This window comes from Lissotriton helveticus, chromosome 9 (assembly GCF_964261635.1).
Source record: "Lissotriton helveticus chromosome 9, aLisHel1.1, whole genome shotgun sequence".
Classification (NCBI taxonomy): Eukaryota; Metazoa; Chordata; class Amphibia; order Caudata; family Salamandridae; genus Lissotriton; species Lissotriton helveticus.
In genome coordinates, this window is record NC_136070.1 from 550594748 (window position 1) to 550618149 (window position 23402).

The window sequence follows — 23402 nt, forward strand, 5'->3', positions numbered from 1 at the left end:
GCTGAGAAGGCACTCAGTTCACGGAGTCTGTGGGGTTTCTCCAGCCCAGCTGCTCAATGCAGCCGGGTAGGGAGAAACCTAAGTGTGTTTTGATCAGCCTGAGACGCCGGTCAAAACATAGATTCACACTTGTGGAGTGCACATAAAACTCCTCTTCCCCCTCCCATGCCTTGGTCTCACCTCTCCCTACTGCGCTGGCTCAAAGCCAGCAATGAAAAATCAAACGATGGTAGAACATTGTTTTATTTTTCATTTCCTGGCTCTGAACCAGGCAGTCGGGTGACACTCCTCCACCATTGCGGAGGAGCCACCGCTGGATGGCTGCCACACTCTGATATTCCTTTAAGCAGACTGCACCAAAGTAATGAAAATTGCATATTCATCTAGAGCAAATCCAGAACCCATTACCATTTCAAGATCCCTGTTGTGGTGTGAATGGCCTCATCAAAAATGTGGGAGTGAAGGGATCAATGCCAGTGAGACAGAACACTCTAACCAGCTTTCCCAGGGGTCAGGCAATTCAGATAGGGTCAATATTAATTAATACATTTCCTTGTATAAAATGTAACGCAAACTGCACACTCCCATTATTTTACCCAAAGAGGCTAATTTGGATATTGCCAGATTTTGTAGTAATACCAACACTTGGGAATTGAGTTACTGCAACCAGTAATTTTATGATTACCACACAATTCCCTCTAATGCCAGCAAAACACATTTTAAAATATATTCACCAGATACATGTCTGCAACTGTACATGTGCTGAGAGCTACATAGAGGAACCTAGAAAGTACACCATTCACCAGTGGCACCTGAACCAGGGGTGTGTGAGGTCCTGCAGCATCCCATAAAACTTGGGGGTGTAGACTGAAAATCAACAAAAAAAGGGACTTCAAAGTTTTATTCAAGAAACATTTTTTTGTGTTTTATAAGAAACAAAAATATCCCTTATGTTTTCAGATGAGTGACATTACTGGAAAAGACCCCACTTAAAGCATTGTTCCACCACCACTGTCAATCACATTCAGTTTCAATTGATAATAGGTTCTCATAGTTACATTCCTCTGGACGCACCCCTTATCGAGATCTCCAAAAACTTTCATCCCACTTAAAGCACTGTGTGTGAGAGACAATGTCTGGTATTGCTGACCTATATAACAAATAATGTAAATACAAGTGCCAATGACTTGTGTGAGGCTTCTAGAAAGATCATTGAATGCTTACTTGTATCTTACTCTCATGAAATCTCTCTCATGTCTTTTTTTAGAAATGCAGACACTGCGCACATCATTTGCGGTCCTGGGGAAGGGATGCCTGGCCTCCTCCTTCAGCTGTGTATTCCTTTACACCAGTGAGCTCTATCCCACCGTCATCAGGTTTGTCATCTTGTTGTAATGTTCCTAAGACCCTACCAGTGCTACTAGTCCTCCAGGACTTTCATGGATTTTGTTATTTCTATAGAGCATGTCACAATAGTCCTGGCCAGAAAGACTGAAGTGAAAAAAGAAATGATTGTGGACCATCTTGAAGTCATAGCCTAAGCAGAGGATGCACAGTGTTAGGAACTGAATTATTATTAGTAGTGGACAACTGTCCACTTCAAAGAATAATCACAACCCTTGTCAGGGTGAGCTATCAAAGTCACAAAATCAACCTGAGCTCAACCCTCTAGATAGGGCTAGACTGTTAACCCAAATCAACCTTAGCAATTTTGTTGGACCATACACACCGGTCAGGGTGTGCAAGTGTGAAGTACTTCTGCTTTTATTACTGGGGGCTGATATTGCAGCACCACTGCAAAACCAGCCCCAGTAACTAAACTGGCCACCCAACTCTGTAAAACTGGGCCCCACCCTTCCAGCCTCCTGGGAAATGCCCAATGGCTGCTATGGCCAGCCCGTCCCTGCCTCTAGTAACTATGGTACAGGGGAGACAGGCTTAACTCAGGGTAAAACCCCCAAAAATTCTATACCAAATTAGATAAATCGAGTAAAATATAATATACAAAAGCACACTAAAACAACAGAAAGTCCAATAAGGGAAACAAGAGATATGAGTTATTCAACACTTTATGTAAAAATATCACCAATAAACAAAAATCACCAATGATTGTCCATGGTTGCAGTAGATCTGGACCCGATGCGATTTGAAACTGGCCACAATGGAGCACCGGTTAGATACCCCAACCAGGTTCATACTGGTCAAATACTTTACCTTATTACATGTCCCCTGGTTTAGAGTTTGGTGAATGGGATACTCTGTCACAAACATGATGGATGCACTGTCCACATAATTACAAGTGAAGAATAGCCTATGGCATTTCTAATTTGGGGGACTGGCCCATCCACTAAATTTTAAATCAAGTACTGAGTCTTTTAAATCCCTACCTATATGAGTAATCTTCTTCGGCCCCCAGGAATTCTTGGGAGACACTCAGAGACTTGCATTGTGTCAAGCAGAGCCCAACTGCTGAGTCCAGTCCAGGCCCAGTGGCCATTAATCAGCTTTGCACTTGCAGGAAAATTCATCTTAGAGCTTTTTGTCTCCCTGTACCCACACCGGAGGTCAGCCAATTGACTACTGGAGTCCACTTCTTTGCCCTTTGTATAAGAGGGAGGCGGCCCAATTTTTTGGGGGTTCTCTCAGCTCATAGGCAGTAGGTCCAGACCCCTCTTGATCTTCCACAGGTCCAGAAAGTGTTCTTAAGTGGATGCCTGGACGGCTCTTCCAACCAGGTTTCTTGGAGTAGAATTAAGTCATACTGCTGGAAGTACGTCAAAAGATCTTTATTCATAGTTTTTTATCCTAGACCGTTAATATTCCAGGAATATAATTTTAACAAGGGTTTTAGCGATGGCAAGTTCCTTTTTTTTCTTCGATCTGTCATGGACCTACGGGTCTGGTGTTGATGGCTTTTGCTACCCAGGACCAGTCATTCCCTGTATCCTTCTCACCTTTACCCCTGAGTGTCGGGATGTCTCTAGCCTTAGGTTCAGCTGAGATGCCTCAGGCTCCTCTTAATACAATTTTTTTGGTGCATCGGTCCAATCTCTTTTTTGTGTGATGTCATTATGGTCTTGGAAGTGCTGAAGTGCTGAAGTAATGGTTCGAGGTAGCCGACTTTATAATAAGGTTTTATGCGGATCCCCCATGCTTGTAGTTGCAATTCCTCTTTTCAATTTTTTTCCACTAGCTCTCCTGAGGTCCAGGTGGTTTTTGTTATTTCCTGTTCCGACATGTGCTTGTAACTTTTGAATTCTACGGCTTCTAGATCTTGGGTAGCTAGTCCTGCCATTTTACTAATGTAGTTTAGTTCTCGAAGAATGTTACTTCTGTTTAAGGTGTCCTCTCGACCCTTTGATCTATACTCAGGGATGAATAGAATTGATTTGAGGTCGTTGTGGTCAGTGGTATCCTGATATTTTTCAGTCTTTAGTTCAGTTTCTGTTCTCTGAGGTCTTCTGGATGCTTGAGGATCTTCCCCCCCCTGGTTCTGTATTTCCATTTTGAGATTAGCATCAAATTCTTTTATCCTTAATTATGGTGCTGTAGCAGCGGTAAGTTCCTGGGTGCCAATTTTCCCTATTGTTTGTATTTCCATACTTTCAGCGGATTGGATTGCTGTTCTTTTTAGTTCTAAAGAATTTATTTTGATCTTCATTTGTGTTCCTAGAACCTCTTGCCGGTCCGTTTCCTCCTCTTTTCCTTTGCTCTCATTTGCTGGTGAAAGATTGACCTGCGGGGTCATGCTTTCTGATCCCTTTGGTCGGAGTTTGTTGGGGAATTTCTGCTTCTCGTACAAATTTGGTTCATCTCTGGTTCAACTAATTCCTTTCTATGGGCGGGGCCTCTATGCTGTTTACTTCCTTATTTGGGTCAAATAGGTTCGGTGCCTCACCAATTCAATTATTTTTTGATATGTGTCCTTCACCTGTTCTTTCTATATGTCTGCATGCATTTACGACTCCCTTACTTTTGGTATTATTTGCGATCTTTATATCTGTTAGAAGATCGCCCATTACGGCCGATAGCGTGGCTAGTTTGTCAATGATTGAATAGCAGGTGCAGCTTGGAGGGTTGATTACCATTTCGGATTGGGCTCTTTTAATCAAGTTGTTCAGTTCTGAAAGCTTGTTATCGATGTTTGTAACATGCGTGGCTAAACAGGTTAAAAGAGTTGGATATCCATCTTCTCGGAGTGGTATTCCAAAGCCTTTGTTGAGAGATTCATGGTATTTAATAGATATGCCCATAGGTTACTCTCTTCTGTTGTTAAATCCTCCGTCACTTCCTTCGTTTCATTGTCTGTGTCCTGCTGTGATGTATCACTCTTTCCCTGGGAGTAAGTGTAAACCATTTTTTCCCACTCTTCCATTGTGAGGAAGGATGAGTTACTTCCGGCAGTGCTGGGGGTCTCTTCTTGCGGAACACTGATGTTCTCTGTTCCTTTGTCTGGGGCTGAAATCGGTATTGGAGCGGGTTTAGTTTTGCTTTTTTTTGTAGGGTCCTTTCTTCTCCGCTTTTTATTTGTAGTTCAGCACTGTCATGATTGCTATCCTGCCTTTCTGTGGTGTAACCAGGGGTGGGAACGGGGTTTAATCCGTTTGAGGTTAATACCGCTGTGTCTTGTGTTGAGTTTGACCCATGTTGACAGGGTGGAATTATGATGTTTGGTTTCAGTCGCACTCTTGGGGGTTCCTGGAGACGTGTAATATGCGTATTTCCAACGTTTTGCGTGGTTTGGTTGTTTCCTTTCTCATCATCTTTCTCAGCTTTCTCGTTCCCCTTTACTTGAGTCTCTTCTTTGATATCCTTGCTGCATTTGGATTGCTTCCTGTGTCCCTTGTGTTCTTGTTTTTGGCCGCATGTTCTTTCTCCACTTTCCTCTGTTTTTTACTCCGTCTTTGTCTCCAAGAGTTGCTTTCTTACTCTGTCATTTTTCTGTAAGGCCGCCATTGGTGACCCTGGTGAGTCTATTCTCTCTGTTGTTTTTAAAAAGATTTTTTCTGGACACAAAAGGGAGGGGAGACCCTTTTGTGTGTCATTGGTGAAATTCAGCACTGCCCCTGCATCTTTTATGAAGGAGTATTTGGTATAGATTTTCGGTTGGAGGAAGATTTTTGGTGCTTTCATAGATAGTAACGCCGCTCCCTCTATTTCTTTTTCCCTGTCTAGTTTTACTAGCGCTTCGTCCTCCATGTTGACCGACGCGTCTGCTGTAATTGATTTCTCCTGGGCACTGGCAAATACTTTAAGGATTTAGTTTTTCTTTTTCCGATTGTTGATAACTGTTGTAATACTCCGCCGTTCTTTGCCCGACCTCATATCTATTTGTCTGTTTATCTGTTTGTCTGTTTATCTCTCGGAGTCCAAGATGTATTGTTTGCGGCAGAATACACTGATGTAGGGCACCTGATATAGGGCTGCTTGATTAGTTGATAGTCCGTGTTATTTGTAAGTTAAAGCTTCCAACTTCTGGCTTCTTTTATTTAGTGCAATCCTGCGTTGTTGAAGTTGATTGGAATGTATCTAACAATCAGAGGCCCTTTTTAATTAGCCCTTTTTAAATTGGGTTACGTTTAATTTGGTTTAATCCTTGAGGTGGGAGGAGATCCGCTTCAGCGAGGAGAGGGAGCGGGGATTGAGTTTGTGTCAATTTATTGGCATCATCCTGCTCGTGCTAGTGTTGTTCCCATGACCTACCTAAGGACTGGATGTTTAATGTCCGAGCTCGCCTGGAGTTCACCTCAATTAGAGATGAGGCGCTAGCTCTCGCTCGTCAGCTGGACACCCCTTGCTGTATGTCTCACGGCCCACACCACCCTGTCCCACACGCTCCAGTCCACTCCTCTTGGCCTACCGTGGACCCCCACCAAGAGCGCTGCGCTGGGAGCCGGGAGCCTGGAGACCAGAGGGTTGGATACTTGGAGCTGGAGCTGGAACCTCGGGGCAGGGGCTGGGGCCTGTGGCCTGTTGCTAGGAGCTGAGGTCTACGGGGAATGCATGACAGCTATTCTACAGTTTTGACTGTAAGGTGGTTTCAGTAGTTTGATGATTTTCAGCAACCAACACTTTCCGTGGTCGGTGATGTCAGTGCAAGGGTCTTGGGGGCTGCTGCCCAAGGGGAGTAACAGTAATTTATTTATTTTTTTGAGAGCGCATGGGAGATGGAAAACAAGGCGGGCCGTGGCAGAGGCGGTGGAGCTGTGAGGCAGTGGACTGTGAGCTGTGAGCAGTGAGCTGTGGGCTAACCCCACCACTCTCACCACTCTCTCTACACACACTGCCCCCCTCCCCCTCCCCCTGCTGCCCTGACACTTGCCCCCCTCACCCGCTCCTCACCTCGGGTGCCTCACTCGGACTCAGGGCTCCGATGCATCCAAGTCCTGGGTCAGGGCTGGCTCAGGTCTGGCTCAGGACGCGCTCCGGTGCAGGCCCAGGGCTCAGGCTCCAAAATCGGGAATCAGGACTCAGGCTCAGGCTCCTCTCATAAGCGCCGCTCTCCTCGTCCGACCTCCACTGCTCCCTTAAGGCTCCCGCGGCTCTATGCGGCTCCTGCCGGTCCCTACAGCGATTCAGCTGTTTTGGTGCAGGCCCGGTTCAACGGGTTCAACGGCTTCAACGGGGCGGCGGCTCTGCGGCTCACGGTCCTTTCTGCTTTCCGCTGTCCCTTGCTTGTTGCAGCTGCAGCTGCTGCCTCTTTCGTGCTCCTTTGTGCCTCCACAAAACCCGGACCGAAACCGAGTGTCTCTCTGCTGGTTCGGCACAGCAACTCAGCGTAGAGGAAATTGGGGAAAGAAAGAAAAAATCAGCAGCAGCACTGAGAAACAAACCTACTTATTTTTACCCACAAACAAAAACTCGCCAAACAAATGAACTCCTGGTGTGAAGGAATACTGTCGGGCACGAAGTAACTATCATGCTGAAATTAAAATGTTAAGACAGGCGCAAATACAAAAAAACATAAAGATAAAGCAATGGGTGCATTCCTTATCAGAATCAAAAATACAGACGTCTTTTGGGAAGGGGATCATTTATGCGCTAATGAATTCGAGGGTGTGGATTGCTAGGTGGCACCACTGCTGTGAGAGATAGATTGGCACATTGTATGAATTGATAGATTGATAGACAGGGCCAGACTGGGAACCAAAACCGGCCCTGGCAAAGTGCTTGGCCGGCCCCCCCGCCCCACGGACGGGAGGGGGGCGACGCTTTGCCAGGGCCGCTTTTCAGCCGATTTTGTTACAGGGCCGATTTTGCAGCTATGCTGCAAAACCGTCTCTGCAACAAAAACAGGCCCCATGGCCCAAAACCGGCCCCCACCTTTGCGGCCGACCGGGGGATTGCCCGGTGCCCACAACGGCCAGTCCGGGCCTGTTGATAGATAAGTCGACGGATGAAAGTAGATGAGGTTATTGACGTGGAATCTCAGCCTTCTCCCCTGTACTCTTTTTTTCTCATATTCTCAGAATCTCTTCATGTCCTACACTGTCTTTTGGTGGGATGCATTGGTGTGGATAGGTGGATAAAAACATGAATGTGGGTGAATGGATGAATGTATGCATGGGTGTGGATAGATAGGGGAAGTTATGAGGTGATGAATGACTGTTTAGGTGCTGATGTTTAAAAATAATACATGTATGAACTGTGTGGGTGCATTGATGGATGGGTGACGGTAAGGGCATCAGGCACCTGTGAAGTTGCTGGAAATTGTATTTTCTGAGCCACCCACTTTTAGGGTAGTTAAAATTGACGCAGACCAGTGCAAAGCCATGTATTGAAGGGACAGAAATCACAGACATTGTTATGCAAAGAGATGAGGTTTTGGTGATTACCAACAATAGAGGTATCTCTGATGCGGAGAGAGTGGCTGAACATCATGGACATTCAATAGGGTTACCCAAGGGATACCAGCTGGTACCCCTGGCTACCTTTTATACACCTGTCATAGTGCTGTCACTACTCCTGGCCAGAAGGATCATGATAGTAGTGACAGCAACAGAAAGTAAACAAGGTTCTCATGTCCCTGTTTGCAATGTGCACTTTTCATTTTAAGCCCTTTTCCTAGCCCATAGGCTGCAAATAGAAGGCTATTGAAGTGGTAAACTTGGGAGAAAAGGAAAGTTCTTTGATGTCTTGGGGAAGTCAAACAGTCTGTGATGTGCCTTCCATGACCTCTGGCATTTGTTGTTCATCAATATCTTAGCTAAACAGCGTGGCGAAGGTATGAAGAAAGGTAGGTGGATAATCAGTTTCATGTAGAGAGGCAGACCAATGAATAATGTTATTAATGCAAACATTACTAATAAGATAAATAAATATATATATATGTATATATATATATATATATATATATATATATATATATATATATATATATATATATATCAATGCTCGAAGGTGTCCACCTTTGAGTAGCACGCGAACAGCAGCTTGGTTTATGTATAGGTGAGGATGGGGATCCACTCGTAGACGCCGCTCCGTACGGGATCTGCCCGACGCGTTTCGAAGCTCCATATGCTTCTCTTCAGGGCCTTTAACGGAAGCGGTGTGCGCAACCGCCGACCCACTTCCCCATTTTATATATAACACACCCACCGATGGGAGGCTCAAATGAGACTGTGCATTCTGGGAAGTGTGGTCCGGGAAGCACACAATCAAGTTCTGTATGGACTCCACAAGTGGGCCCGTCCTCGATTCCAAGTACGACTGCTGCTTCACTTTAGTGACCCCCAGGGTACCGGGGTGGTGCATACTAAGCGGCTGGACGGCCGCGTATAAATCAATGCTCGAAGGTGTCCACCTTTGTAGAGCACGCGAACAGCAGCTTGGTTTATGGATAGGTGAGGATGGGGATCCACTCATAGACGCCGCTCCGTACGGGATCTGCCCGACGCGTTTCGAAGCTCCATATGCTTCTCTTCAGGGGCTTTAACGGAAGCGGTGTGCGCAACCGCCGACCCACTTCCCCATTTTATATATAACACACCCACCGATGGGAGGCTCAAATGAGACTGTGCATTCTGGGAAGTGTGGTCCGGGAAGCACACAATCAAGTCCTGTATGGACTCCACAAGTGGGCCCGTCCTCGATTCCAAGTACGACTGCTGCTTCACTTTAGTGACCCCCAGGGTACCGGGGTGGTGCATACTCCGCGGCTGGACGGCCGCGTATAAATCAATGCTCAAAGGTGTCCACCTTTGAGTAGCACACGAACAGCAGCTTGGTTTATGTACAGGTGAGGATGGGGATCCACTTGTAGACGCTGCTCCATACGGGATCTGCCCGACGCGTTTCGAAGCTCCATATGCTTCTCTTCAGGGGCTTTAACGGAAGCGGTGTGTGCAACCGCCGACCCATTTCCCCATTTTATATATAACACACCCACCGATGGGAGGCTCAAATGAGACTGTGCATTCTGGGAAGCGTGGTCCGGGAAGCACACAATCAAGTCCTGTATGGACTCCACAAGTGGGCCCGTCCTCGATTCCAAGTACAACTGCTGCTTCACTTTAGTGACCCCCAGGGTACCGGGGTGGTGCATACTCCGCGGCTGGACGGCCGCGTATAAATCAATGTTCGAAGGTGTCCACCTTTGAGTAGCACGCGAACAGCAGCTTGGTTTATGTATAGGTGAGGATGGGGATGCACTCGTAGACGCCGCTCCGTACGGGATCTGCCCGACGCGTTTCAAAGCTCCATATGCTTCTCTTCAGGGGCTTTAACAGAAGAGGTGTGCGCAACCGCCGACCCACTTCCCCATTTTATATATAACACACCCACCGATGGGAGGCTCAAATGAGACTGTGCATTCTGGGAAGTGTGGTCCGGGAAGCACACAATCAAGTCCTGTATGGACTCCACAAGTGGGCCTGTCCTCAATTCCAAGTACGACTGCTGCTTCACTTTAGTGACCCCCAGGGTACCGGGGTGGTGCATACTCTACGGCTGGACGGCCGCGTATAAATCAATGCTCGAAGGTGTCCACCTTTGAGTAGAACGCGAACAGCAGCTTGGTTTATGTATAGGTGAGGATGGGGATCCACTCGTAGACGCCGCTCCGTACGGGATCTGCCCGACGCGTTTCGAAGCTCCATATGCTTCTCTTCAGGGGCTTTAACGGAAGCGGTGTGTGCAACCGCCGACCCACTTCCCCATTTTATATATAACACACCCACCGATGGGAGGCTCAAATGAGACTGTGCATTCTGGGAAGTGTGGTCCGGGAAGCACACAATCAAGTCCTGTATGGACTCCACAAGTGGGCCCGTCCTCGATTCCAAGTACGACTGCTGCTTCACTTTAGTGACCCCCAGGGTACCGGGGTGGTGCATACTCCGCGGCTGGAAGGCCGCATATAAATCAATGCTCGAAGGTGTCCACCTTTGAGTAGCACGCGAACAGCAGCTTGGTTTATGTATAGGTGAGGATGGGGATCCACTCGTAGACGCCGCTCCGTACGGGATCTGCCCGACGCGTTTCGAAGCTCCATATGCTTCTCTTCAGGGGCTTTAACGGAAGCGGTGTGCGCAACCGCCGACCCACTTCCCCATTTTATATATAACACACCCACCGATGGGAGGCTCAAATGAGACTGTGCATTCTGGGAAGTCTGGTCCGGGAAGCACACAATCAAGTCCTGTATGGACTCCACAAGTGGGCCCGTCCTCGATTCCAAGTACGACTGCTGCTTCACTTTAGTGACCCCCAGGGTACAGGGGTGGTGCATACTCCGCGGCTGGACGGCCCCGTATAAATCAATGCTCGAAGGTGTCCACCTTTGAGTAGCACGCAAACAGCAGCTTGGTTTATGTATAGGTGAGGATGGGGATCCACTCGTAGACGCCGCTCCGTACGGGATCTGCCTGACGCGTTTCGAAGCTCCCTATGCTTCTCTTCAGGGGCTTTAACGGAAGCGGTGTGCGCAACCGCAGACCCACTTCCCCATTTTATATATAACACACCCACCGATGGGAGGCTCAAATGAGACTGTGCATTCTGGGAAGTGTGGTCCGAGAAGCACACAATCAAGTCCTGTATGGACTCCACAAGTGGGCCCGTCCTCGATTCCAAGTACGACTGCTGCTTCACTTTAGTGACCCCCATGGTACCGGGGTGGTGCATACTCCGCGGCTGGACGGCCGCGTATAAATCAATGCTCGAAGGTGTCCACCTTTGAGTAGCACGCGAACAGCAGCTTGGTTTATGTATAGGTGAGGACGGGGATCCACTCGTAGACGCCGCTCCGTACGGAATCTGCCCGACGCGTTTCGAAGCTCCATATGCTTCTCTTCAGGGGCTTTAACGGAAGCGGTGTGCGCAACCGCCGACCCACTTCCCCATTTTATATATAACACACCCACCGATGGGAGGCTCAAATGAGACTGTGCATTCTGGGAAGTGTGGTCCGGGAAGCACACAATCAAGTCCTGTATGGACTCCACAAGTGGGCCCGTCCTCGATTCCAAGTACGACTGCTGCTTCACTTTAGTGACCCCCAGGGTACCGGGGTGGTGCATACTCCGCGGCTGGACGGCCGCGTATAAATCAATGCTCGAAGGTGTCCACCTTTGAGTAGCACACGAACAGCAGCTTGGTTTATGTATAGGTGAGGATGGGGGATCCACTCGTAGACGCCGCTCCGTACGGGATCTGCCCGACGCGTTTCGAAGCTCCATATGCTTCTCTTCAGGGGCTTTAACAGAAGCGGTGTGCGCAACCGCCGACCCACTTCCCCATTTTATATATAACACACCCACCGATGGGAGGCTCAAATGAGACTGTGCATTCTGGGAAGTGTGGTCCGGGAAGCACACAATCAAGTCCTGTATGGACTCCACAAGTGGGCCCGTCCTCGATTCCAAGTACGACTGCTGCTTCACTTTAGTGACCCCCAGGGTACCGGGGTGGTGCATACTCCGCGGCTGGACGGCCGCGTATAAATCAATGCTAGAAGGTGTCCACATTTGAGTAGCACACAAACAGCAGCTTTGTTTATGTATAGGTGAGGATGGGGATCCACTCGTAGACGCCGCTCCGTACGGGATCTGCCCAACGTGTTTCGAAGCTCCATATGCTTCTCTTCAGGGGCTTTAACGGAAGCGGTGTGCGCAACCGCTGACCCACTTCCCCATTTTATATATAACACACCCACCGATGGGAGGCTCAAATGAGACTGTGCATTCTGGGAAGTGTGGTCTGGGAAGCACACAATCAAGTCCTGTATGGACTCCACAAGTGGGCCCGTCCTCAATTCCAAGTACGACTGCTGCTTCACTTTAGTGACCCCCAGCTGATACCATTTAAGGCGGGCCGGAAACACTCCAATCAATTTTGGAACTCCGTAATACATGAAAGAGGGAGCTGAAGTAACCCAAGGCAGGAAAGGCATCTGAGGAAGGCAAGATGAAAACGCCGAAATGCATTATGCTGTAAACCTGCGCCAAATTAAAAGGTTTCCTGGTACCCCCGCTGTGTCCATTGGTCCTTTCGCCTGGAGGGCTTTTCTCTGCATCAAATACAACGAGCTTTGCCTTAGCGCGTTAAATGAAGGACCCGTCTCGAAAAGTGTCCGGCAACAAGTAAAGGCAACATGGCAACATGACACACGAAAACCAAGGGATTGGTAGTTTGCTGACCCACCTCAGGAGCACGACGGACAGGAGCTGCTGCAACCCGCAGTCCGTGAAGTCACGGGGACGCTGGATCACGGTATCTCATCGTCACGGCTCAGCTGTGAACTGCTCCAGGGGTTGAGGGGGTGGGGACCCGAGGTGACCTTTTGCAATTTAATTTCTGGGACTTTGGTGGCAAAATCTCAGCCATCTCCCCCTTTCGAGGCTTAACAGGGCGCATTGAAGCGCTACTCCGCTTTTTGGATTACAGCTGCATTGCATGCTGGAAGACCGAGTCCGTCCAGCACTGATCTACAGCTGATACCATTTAAGGCGGGGCCGGAAACACTCCAATCAATTTTGGAACTCCGTAATACATGAAAGAGGGAGCTGAAGTAACCCAAGGCAGGGAAGGCATCTGAGGAAGGCAAGATGAAAACGCCGAAATGCATTATGCTGTAAACCTGCGCCAAATTAAAAGGTTTCCTGGTACCCCCGCTGTGTCCTTTGGTCCTTTCGTCTGGAGGGCTTTTCTCTGCATCAAATACAACGAGCTTTGCCTTAGCGCGTTAAATGAAGGACCCGTTTCGAAAAGTGGCCGGCAACAAGTAAAGGCAACATGGCAACATGACACACAAAAACCAAGGGATTGGTAGTTTCCTGACCCACCTCAGGAGCACGACGGACAGGAGCTGCTGCAACCCGCAGTCCATGAAGTCACGGGGACGCTGGATCACGGTATCTCATCGTCACGGCTCAGCTGTGAACTGCTCCAGGGGTTGAGGCATTGGGGACCCGAGGTGACCTTTTGCAATTTAATTTCTGGGACTTTGGTGGCACAAACTCAGCCTTCTCCCCCTTTCGAGGCTTAACAGGGCGCATTGAAGCGCTACTCCGCTTTTTGGATTACAGCTGCATTGCATGCTGGAAGACCGAGTCCGTCCAGCACTGATCTACAGCTGATACCATTTAAGGCGGGGCCGGAAACACTCCAATCAATTTTGGAACTCCGTAATACATGAAAGAGGGAGCTGAAGTAACCCAAGGCAGGAAAGGCATCTGAGGAAGGCAAGATGAAAACGCCGAAATGCATTATGCTGTAAACCTGCGCCAAATTAAAAGGTTTCCTGGTACCCCCGCTGTGTCCTTTGGTCCTTTCGTCTGGAGGGCTTTTCTCTGCATCAAATACAACGAGCTTTACCTTAGCGCATTAAATGAAGGACCCGTCTCGAAAAGTGGCCGGCAACAAGTAAAGGCAACATGGCAACATGACACACGAAAACCAAGGGATTGTTAGTTTGCTGACCCACCTCAGGAGCACGACGGACAGGAGCTGCTGCAACCCGCAGTCCGTGAAGTCACGGGGACGCTGGATCACGGTATCTCATCGTCACGGCTCAGCTGTGAACTGCTCCAGGGGTTGAGGCGTTGGGGACCCGAGGTGACCTTTTGCAATTTAATTTCTGGGACTTTGGTGGCAAAATCTCAGCCTTCTCCCCCTTTCGAGGCTTAACAGGGCGCATTGAAGCGCTACTCCGCTTTTTGGATTACAGCTGCATTGCATGCTGGAAGACCGAGTCCGTCCAGCACTGATCTACAGCTGATACCATTTAAGGCGGGGCCGGAAACACTCCAATCAATTTTGGAACTCCGTAATACATGAAAGAGGGAGCTGAAGTAACCCAAGGCAGGGAAGGCATCTGAGGAAGGCAAGATGAAAACGCCGAAATGCATTATGCTGTAAACCTGCGCCAAATTAAAAGGTTTCCTGGTACCCCCGCTGTGTCCTTTGGTCCTTTTGTCTGGAGGGCTTTTCTCTGCATCAAATACAACGAGCTTTGCCTTAGAGCGTTAAATGAAGGAACCGTCTCGAAAAGTGGCCGGCAACAAGTAAAGGCAACATGGCAACATGACACACGAAAACCAAGGGATTGGTAGTTTGCTGACCCACCTCAGGAGCACGACGGACAGGAGCTGCTGCAACCCGCAGTCCATGAAGTCACGGGGACGCTGGATCACGGTATCTCATCGTCACGGCTCAGCTGTGAACTGCTCCAGGGGTTGAGGCGTTGGGGACCCGAGGTGACCTTTTGCAATTTAATTTCTGGGACTTTGGTGGCACAAACTCAGCCTTCTCCCCCTTTCGAGGCTTAACAGGGCGCATTGAAGCGCTACTCCGCTTTTTGGATTACAGCTGCATTGCATGCTGGAAGACCGAGTCCGTCCAGCACTGATCTACAGCTGATACCATTTAAGGCGGGGCCGGAAACACTCCAATCAATTTTGGAACTCCGTAATACATGAAAGAGGGAGCTGAAGTAGCCCAAGGCAGGAAAGGCATCTGAGGAAGGCAAGATGAAAACGCCGAAATGCATTATGCTGTAAACCTGCGCCAAATTAAAAGGTTTCCTGGTACCCCCGCTGTGTCCTTTGGTCCTTTCGTCTGGAGGGCTTTTCTCTGCATATATATATATATATATATATATATATATATATATATATATATATATATATATATATATATATATATATATATATCAATGCATAAAAAGTTTCCGAGGTCACTTATCATCTTCCTAAGGATTGCTACTGTGTTGAACTGGAAATAAAGGGCTTTAGAGTTTGCAGACAAGGTACTCTGGCACAAATGTGGAAGGTACTCTTTCCGCCAGCTCCTGGTTTGCCCGTTCTGTTAAGAATCATGTGAACCATCATGTACCTAAAGGTGGAGACTCTCTGGCTCTGCCAGTGGAAGTCTTAGACTGATGTGTACCTTACACCGTCTTCCTATTTAGTACATTGTGAGGTACGTTTCTTTTGGCTAAACCTTCATTGGAAGCTGTGGTCACACATGGGAAAGCATATAAATGACCTCTTACATGCTGGGAGGATTAATCCAGCATCTCAGGAACATTTGCTTTTTGTTTTGCAAAAACAAATTCTGCTTTAGAAGTTTGTATTTATACAACATAAAACTTTTTTTTAAAAAGGTGTATGGAGGCAATGTCGTCCAGCTTTTTTATTATTACAACTGTTTGAAAATGTTTATGTAATTGGAATCATGGCTGTTTTTTTTAAAAGTGTAATAAGAAAAAGGAGAAGTTTAACTTTTTAACAAAGTAATAATTTGAATTAAATAATGTACTCTTGTATTAATGTGGTATCTGTGGCTTTTATGGTTTTATATGATTTCTAAAATCGAATAAAGCATTTTCAGAGCAGATCAACAAAAAAACTACAGTGCCTTCAGTGGAACCTCTTTTTTTTGGGCTTATCTCAAGCCACAGAGTTCTTTGTCAGGCAGGTGGAGATTTCCTAATATGGTGGGTTGAAGTCCCTCTGCTGTCCTGGAGGAATGGAGTAAAGTCCTCCAGGGTCTAATTAAGTCCCAAAGTTCATTAAGGACATCATGAACAATGGCAATATGCATGCAGTGCAGAAATGAATGTATGACGTTACAACGCATACATTTACAATGCATGCCTTTACAACACAGTTTTTACATCGCAACATCCTTTACAACGCATTATTTTACATTGCATGCCATTACATCGCATTTTCAGAAACTACCTTTACAACGCATTCTATTACATCACATTATACCTTCACAACGCATACCATGACAATGCATACCATTACATCGCATTTAAGGTAAGTGTTGGATAGTATAGGGGTAATAATTACTATTCTAACTCCAATGAGTACAACAGTAGGGTAAATGTTGGATAGTGTAGGGGTAAAAATTATTATTCTAACTCTATTGAGTGCAACAGTAGGTTAAGTGTTGGATAGTGTAGGGGTAAAAATTACTATTCTAAATCCAGTGAGTGCACCAGTAGGGTAAGTGTTGGACAGTGTAAGGGTACTATGCGTTGTAATGGTATGCATTGTAATGACTTGCAATATAATGCCTGCGTTGTAGTGATATGCATTGTAATAACATGCGTTGTAGTGACATGCAATGTAATGGCTGTGTTGTAATGACATGCTATGTAAAGGATGTTGTGATGTAATGACTGCTATGTAAAGGTAGTGCGATGTAATGACTGCGTTGTAAAGGTGGTTTCCCGCAGAAACATGCATATAACATTAGCATCCCTTGTGGGAGTAATCATTGTACAATAGCCTACTTAACAGAAGAGTACTCCTAGACCAAAAGGTCACATGTGCGAGTCTGGAGGGATGAGAGCTCAGAATAAACAGAATTATACTTAAGGGCTAAAATACTAATGAAGTTATTTCCATTGTATAAAAGTGGGGTCTGCAGTGCTGGACACTGATATTGGTACATGAATATATGAAAGTCTGGCTACCAGTGATGTTTATATTTCAATGTTTATCACTTTTTCAGGCTTGATAAATTCTCTTTAGAAAATAAGGCCGGGCATTTTTCTATATTTCCACAGGCAGAGTGGTTTGGGATTTGGCAGCACTATGGCTAGAGTGGGAGGCATTGTGGCACCCATTGTGAAGATAACCAGCGAGTATTACCCATTCCTGCCACTCATCATCTACGGAGGCGCTGCCATGACATCAGGAATCATAGCCTGCTTCCTACCAGAGACCCTTAATGAGGCCTTGCCAGACACTATTGAAGAAGTTGAAAGCAGGTTAGTACTGCATTGACTGCTATTACTACCACAGAGTAGTCCCCTCCTACCACGTGCATCCACCAATTTAAACCTTATGGAATGGGTCATTCAGTAAAGTCAAAGGTAGAAGATCATACATTGGAATTTATTTAGCACTGGGTCAGAGGGGCCTCAATAATTTGATTGATCCTCTGAGGAACTGTGTCTGGAGGACTGTTGCCAAAGTTAGTTAGTATTCAAGGACTTACCGGTGAAATGTTTGTTCAGGTTTTGGGCAATTTTTCACTGTGAATCAATGAGTGCCATTAGTTAGAGCCTGTTAATAAAATTACATCAATAGGAACTTACAATAATGGCTAGTGGGGAATCAGAATTAGGAAAAACGAGAGGGATACTTGCCATACTTTACAGTAAAACAATAAGAACACAAATGGTAAGTCAGAATATTGTCTACAAACATTTTGTGTGTCACAAATAATAAGCCTTAAATAGTGTTTACAAAAATATCATCAGAGTAGGTGTAGATGTTCTATTAATAACTCTGGTGAGAAGTATGTTTGTAGATTTTTAACACAATATGTATATCAGAAGATTTTCTAACAATGATTTTCTTGGACCACGCTGGATTCCAAGCTATTGCTGTTTCAGAACAAGGTGGTCTGTCAAATCCAGTTACATACCAACAACCTTCACTTTATATGTCTCTCACTCACATTTTAGTAATGTAGGTACAATCTGTGTTAAAAAATTGATGTTACCTATGTATTTCAGTTGTGCCATATTGGAGGCTTGGACATTTATTTAAGACAATGCAGAGACTCTGGCATGTTAACAGGAGGGATTGTCCACTATTGGCTCTCTGATTCAACAGGAACAACTAAACCTTACTGTAGGCAGTGTTCATAAGACAAAGAATTACCTCATTGTATCAGGGTTCAAATTAAATCACAAATATTTTGAGGTAAATTTTAAAGGCAACAAGGTGATTTGGTTCCTGACATCAGTGTAAGGATACTCAGGTGAAAGGGTGGGAGCAGGGAGACTAAGTCAAAGTGAGTGGTAGAGTGCTAAGTTGAATGAGAGATCAGAGTGGGTGTTAGGAGCTTGAAGGGTGATTTATTCAGTTATGTACCAATGAGCAGTCCCTTTAATTCTCGGAAATGTTTGGTATGGGATTTTAGGAAGACTTTTTTTTGCACTAAAATCCAGACATGCAGTGTTGATAAGAGATGTTTTTGTGTTGACCTTGCAAGTAATATTGGGCCAAGTTGACTAAACAGCTGGGATATGCACTTTAGGATGTATAGTGTCAGGCACTTGAGTGAATATGCTGGAAGTGGGGTGACACATTTTATAGATGTTTATCAGTTATAACTACATGACAGAGACTTTTGAGATCTATGCAGTAAGGCATTTGGTTGTCAAAAGGGGCTGAGATTGTAAGTTGGGGAAAGGGGATGCTGGTGTAAGTCGGGGAGAAAATTGAGAGGCTGTCATAGTGCAGCTACTTAGAAGAAGAAATATGTCACTGGTTTTAGGAAAATGCAGCATGATCAGTGCTGAGCCATTCACTGAGGATTAGCGATGTTTGTTGTGATAAAATTCAACATTTATGGGTATGGTGTGAAGGAGGTAAAGAAGATTAGTAACTTGTCTCTGAATAGATAAAAAGAGAAGTTAAAAAGGACAGGATGTTGTTAAAAACATAGTTAGAGAGATAAGGCAGGAAGACTCTGGTTGTTTGAAGCAAGCAAATGAACAAGACAAAGGGATGGGGGGATTTGGATGAACACCAGTAAATGGTAAATAACAGGTTGACTAGTCAAGAGAAAAGCTAGAAAGAACGATTAGAAATGAGAAGCAATTCATGGCCAACTATACCATAAGCAGAAGGTAGATCAAAGAGGTTAAGATTTGAGCAGAAGTAAGAGTAGACTGCTGAAGTGAGCAAGTCTAACAAATGACTGAAGGTTGTTTTGGTGTTCTTCATTTTGTAAAAGTTTAATGTAGGGTGAAAGGAAAAAAAATATGGCCACTGCAATATATTATTCTGTCAGCGCGACCTTGACACAATGGATCACCAGAGCTTTAAGAAATAAAAAGGTACTGCACACAGTAAAAGAAGGCAAACGAGGTAGAAGAAGGTAGAAGAAGGTGAAAGGTGAACATGGTGAAAGAGGGTACTTCCCAAAAGGGAAATAAAATGAACACAAAAAAGGGAATCGGTGGGCAGACGTCTACTGTGCAATAAAATGAACCCATTAACCAGTAGTAAAAATGCAGAAAAACAAAAAAGCAACACGCCTGCTTTCCTTAAGAACATTCACCATACTGTTTTGTCAGCCTGGTGAACTTCATTCCTAGTGAGAAATCCCGAAGAAACTGATTCAGTGGAAGGGCCATGATAACTTTGAGATCCTATAAGATGGTGGGGTCTTTTAGAGGGAAATAAGTAACTGTCTCTTTCCAGATTTGACTTGGTCACCTATGGACAGGCTGAGGGAATGCGCATGGACTTGAAACTGAATTATTCACAACTTTAACCATTTGAGAAGGCACACATGCATTTTTGTGTGTAGGGTTTTGAGGGTACGGCCATCACTGGTTGCAGCTGGCTGGTTTTTTATAGTGAAGATACTAAAAACTGATAGCGTGTAGAGTGCTTGCAGTGGCCTTTGATGAAGAAGCAGCAAGACTGATTGGTTGAGCCAGAATTTTGAGAGGTTGAAGGATTTTTTTGCATTTTGGTCATTCTACAAAAACTGGAGGAATTATCAGGGTACAGTCTCAGTATTGAGGTTCAGACAGTGGTGCTAACCAGTGGCGAGAATTATGTTCATGCGATTGAAGGCGCTTTTGGAGGTAAAGGCCGATGATATCTGAGACTGAAATGAGGGTTAGGAATGTATGATTTCAAAGATTGAGGGCGGGGTGCATAGTAATGCATGAAAAGCCATTAATTAAATATTAAGGATTTCATAGGCATAAATGTTGTTGTTTTTACTTGCCATCAGTTTCATGCATAGTACAATAGAATCAAGAGTAAAATGTGGAAAAAAATATTAAAACATACAAAATAACAATGTTTGGATGCAAAGTTTAAAATGTTCTCACTGCAATATTCATGTTAGGAAGCATATTGCTCCAAAAGCAATCAGATTGTTCTTGTCTTCCTTGTGAAAGCAAAATTCACTCTTCGGTTTAGTATCAAGACAGAAACTCGAAGTCTCTACGGTCAAAGTGTGGCAGTAGTATCTCTATCCATGCTTTAGCAAGGGCAGGTAATCAACCAATGCTAAGAAACAAAACACAACACGGATCGATGTAAGATCAGTAATAACAAGAACAAAATTGACGTCCAGAATGACTGCACCTAAATATATAAAGCAATCTTGTGACTGAGGTTGATATCTTGTTCACCACATTGTTAACATTCTGACTATGCTTAAATTTCAAAAGTCTGAATAAAGTTTTACAATATTAAGTAATAAGTTTATTGCATTATAAATGTATTTTTAAAGAGAAATAAGCTAGCAAATACTGGACACAAAATTACATTATCTAGTCCCCTAATATTTGAAAGCAGTTGAGGTGATTGGATGCTTATGTTAGATAGGAGCAGATGTGGCATGGCACATCTTTAAATATTGAAACACAACTGTATCTAGAATATTTGTAGAGGTTATAGTCACTGATACAGTGATTAAGGAAAGTGGCAAGACTTTAAGCATGAGGTAAAGATCATGGGAAAAGCAGAAGGGAGTCTCAGATGGCTGTAGTTTAGGTCTGCTTACAAGGTGTCCAAAACAGGTCTAGTAGGTTCAGATTCAGTCTGAATTTTCCAGATACCCACATAAGAAACATTTACGTACCATTAATTTTAATGCACTGATTTACATAGTCTGTGGCCATCCTGAAATTCTAGCACAGACCCAACCCACTGGGATCTTCATTGGTCACTTCAAGTTTAGCTACACACTATGATGTTTTCTAAAGCAGAGAGGTGGGTGTCTGGCATGCGGGCTGGCATGGCAGAAAGAAATTCTCTGAAGAGTTGGTGACTCATTAGCTGGTCAGCACTGCCAACATCAACCTTATCACTTATGTCATTTTTTTTTATTTCTTCTCTCCTTTAAGAATAAAAAAGATGAAAACACTGAGCAAAAATGAGATCCCAGAAAAAATCTTACTCCAGGATGCTGTGAGCGCTACTGGTTGATCAATGTATTCTTGACCTGGTGAACAACGGGAAGAAGCTCAGCATCTGCATGGGAACCGGAAGCACTGGAGGACACTTTTAAGATAAATGTTCATTCCAAGTCCTCCCAGGATATTTGGGAAGGGATGAGAGGGTGTACAGAGTCTGTCGGCCATTTTGAACTATTGTAGGGAGGAAAGGCCGCCCTCTTACAGATGAGGTTCACAAAACAAAATGCAAGAGTATTTTATTGAACAATAGTGAAATGTTACTTTAAACCAGTGGCATAAGTGGCAGCACCTCTAATATGGTTTCTAAATTTTCTAGGACACATCCCAGAATTTGACTTTTTAGATCTCCTGCACTAAGGACATTGTCATTGTACCGACCCAAGACAAAAAGCCAATTGGACTGCAACTATCCCAAAACCCACTGATCAATATTTGAGTGAGATGTATTTAAGGGAATGATCCATCCCATGAGACATCACAGGGATTGCTGGGGTATACAAACAACCTATCCTTAAGGAAAGTCAACCTCAATATCACTAGGAAACAAAGGATATATATTAGGGATTTAAAAAATTTTTTTTAATTCTATCCTAATGTAGACGATTAGAATTGTAACAGCAATTAAGACAAACGGAATAGCAGTGGCATTGTATCACAAAGGATAAACAGCTAATAAAATGTGGCTGCATAACATTATAACAGTTCCACCCTAATTTTTTTTACTTACTGAGCTATTCTTTTAGCACCAAAGGAAAGCCTAATAGAAATTTCTGAGATTGTTAACACCTGCATACCTGTTGGAACAATTACCCTTTTTTGTTCAATATAATAGCAAAGTCTGCTATTTCTGTCTGCGATGGCAGCCGGGCTGATAAGTTCATCAAATGAAGTCGGTATGCTTCTTGTTAGCCTCCATCAAGAGTTTGTGATGCTATTCTGGATGGCTGTCTTGTCTGAGTCACCTGGCACGAAGTTCCTCTCTAACCCTTCAGTCCCTGTGCTTAGCTCTTATAAAATATTTAAGTGTTGTCGAATCTTTCAGAATAAACAATTTGCAGACATTGGTCTGATGCCCTTTTACTCATTTTCATTCTGTGAGACTGTATCCTTTGAATAATTGAAAAATGTAGTTATCAGCTGTCCATGAAGCTTTGTTCACAAGTCTGTAACAATTATTCAGAACTCAGCAGTCAACTCAAAATAAATACTGTGAATATTTTCTAGCAGATGTGAAAAATTACTTAAAATAAACATGCATTCAATATTAATCACTTTCGTTCACATCTGAAAGATGAATATGTAATCTAAAATGAGCATACCTAGAAGAGAAAAACCATGATACCCATAACACCTCGAAGTACGCGGAATTTGGGAATTGTGTTACTGGTAAACAACTCAGACTGATAATATTATGAATGGTGGCTCTTTAGGCATGCTTCCCTACATAAATAAGACAAATATTGCCCAAAATTGTAATGACCTCGATGAATTCAATGTCTGGTGATTGCTCAAAGCTTAATTTTGCAATTATGCTTAGATATAAGATGATGAATGACGCTCTGTAGAGATCACAAAGATATTGCAAGTCTGAAGCTTTTCCATAAGGGTTCAGAAAGTTGATGAGCCCATTGACTTGTCAAGAATCTGTTAAATGGTATTAGGCTAAGGACTTGGACGTGAGTAAGATGCCTTTAAACTGTATGATCTTACAAAAATAGAGAAATTAGTGAAACTCCATTGACATGTAGACGTCCTGTGGTGTGGGAATTAGGGAAACTGTGGTGATGTGCATGAAGCATCTGTCATATTTGTGATGAAGTAACCTGTCTGGTAAACTCTAAGTCAGGACCTCCGGCCTTATATTTGTGTTCCAGTTTAACAAATTGTTTAGAATCTAATTCTAGTGGCTCTTGGAATCCTCCAAGATGAGCCACTTAAAGAGATTTTATTTTATTTTTAAAAGGTCTTATCATCAAAGGGACCTTTG

General features: G+C 44.6%; 1 protein-coding gene across 1 annotated transcript in view; it reads left to right on the forward strand.

The window, feature by feature from the left end:
* The window catches only part of LOC144781542 (solute carrier family 22 member 6-A-like), a 239250-nt gene extending 216771 nt beyond the window's left edge, over window positions 1-22479 (forward strand). Inside the window, exons 8-10 of the mRNA XM_078660447.1 lie at window positions 1268-1376; window positions 17021-17224; window positions 21344-22479. Coding sequence (XP_078516573.1) covers window positions 1268-1376; window positions 17021-17224; window positions 21344-21425 — 395 coding nt within the window. The 3' untranslated portion in view covers window positions 21426-22479. The remainder of the gene's footprint in view (window positions 1-1267; window positions 1377-17020; window positions 17225-21343) is intronic.
* Window positions 22480-23402: the final 923 nt, after the last annotated feature.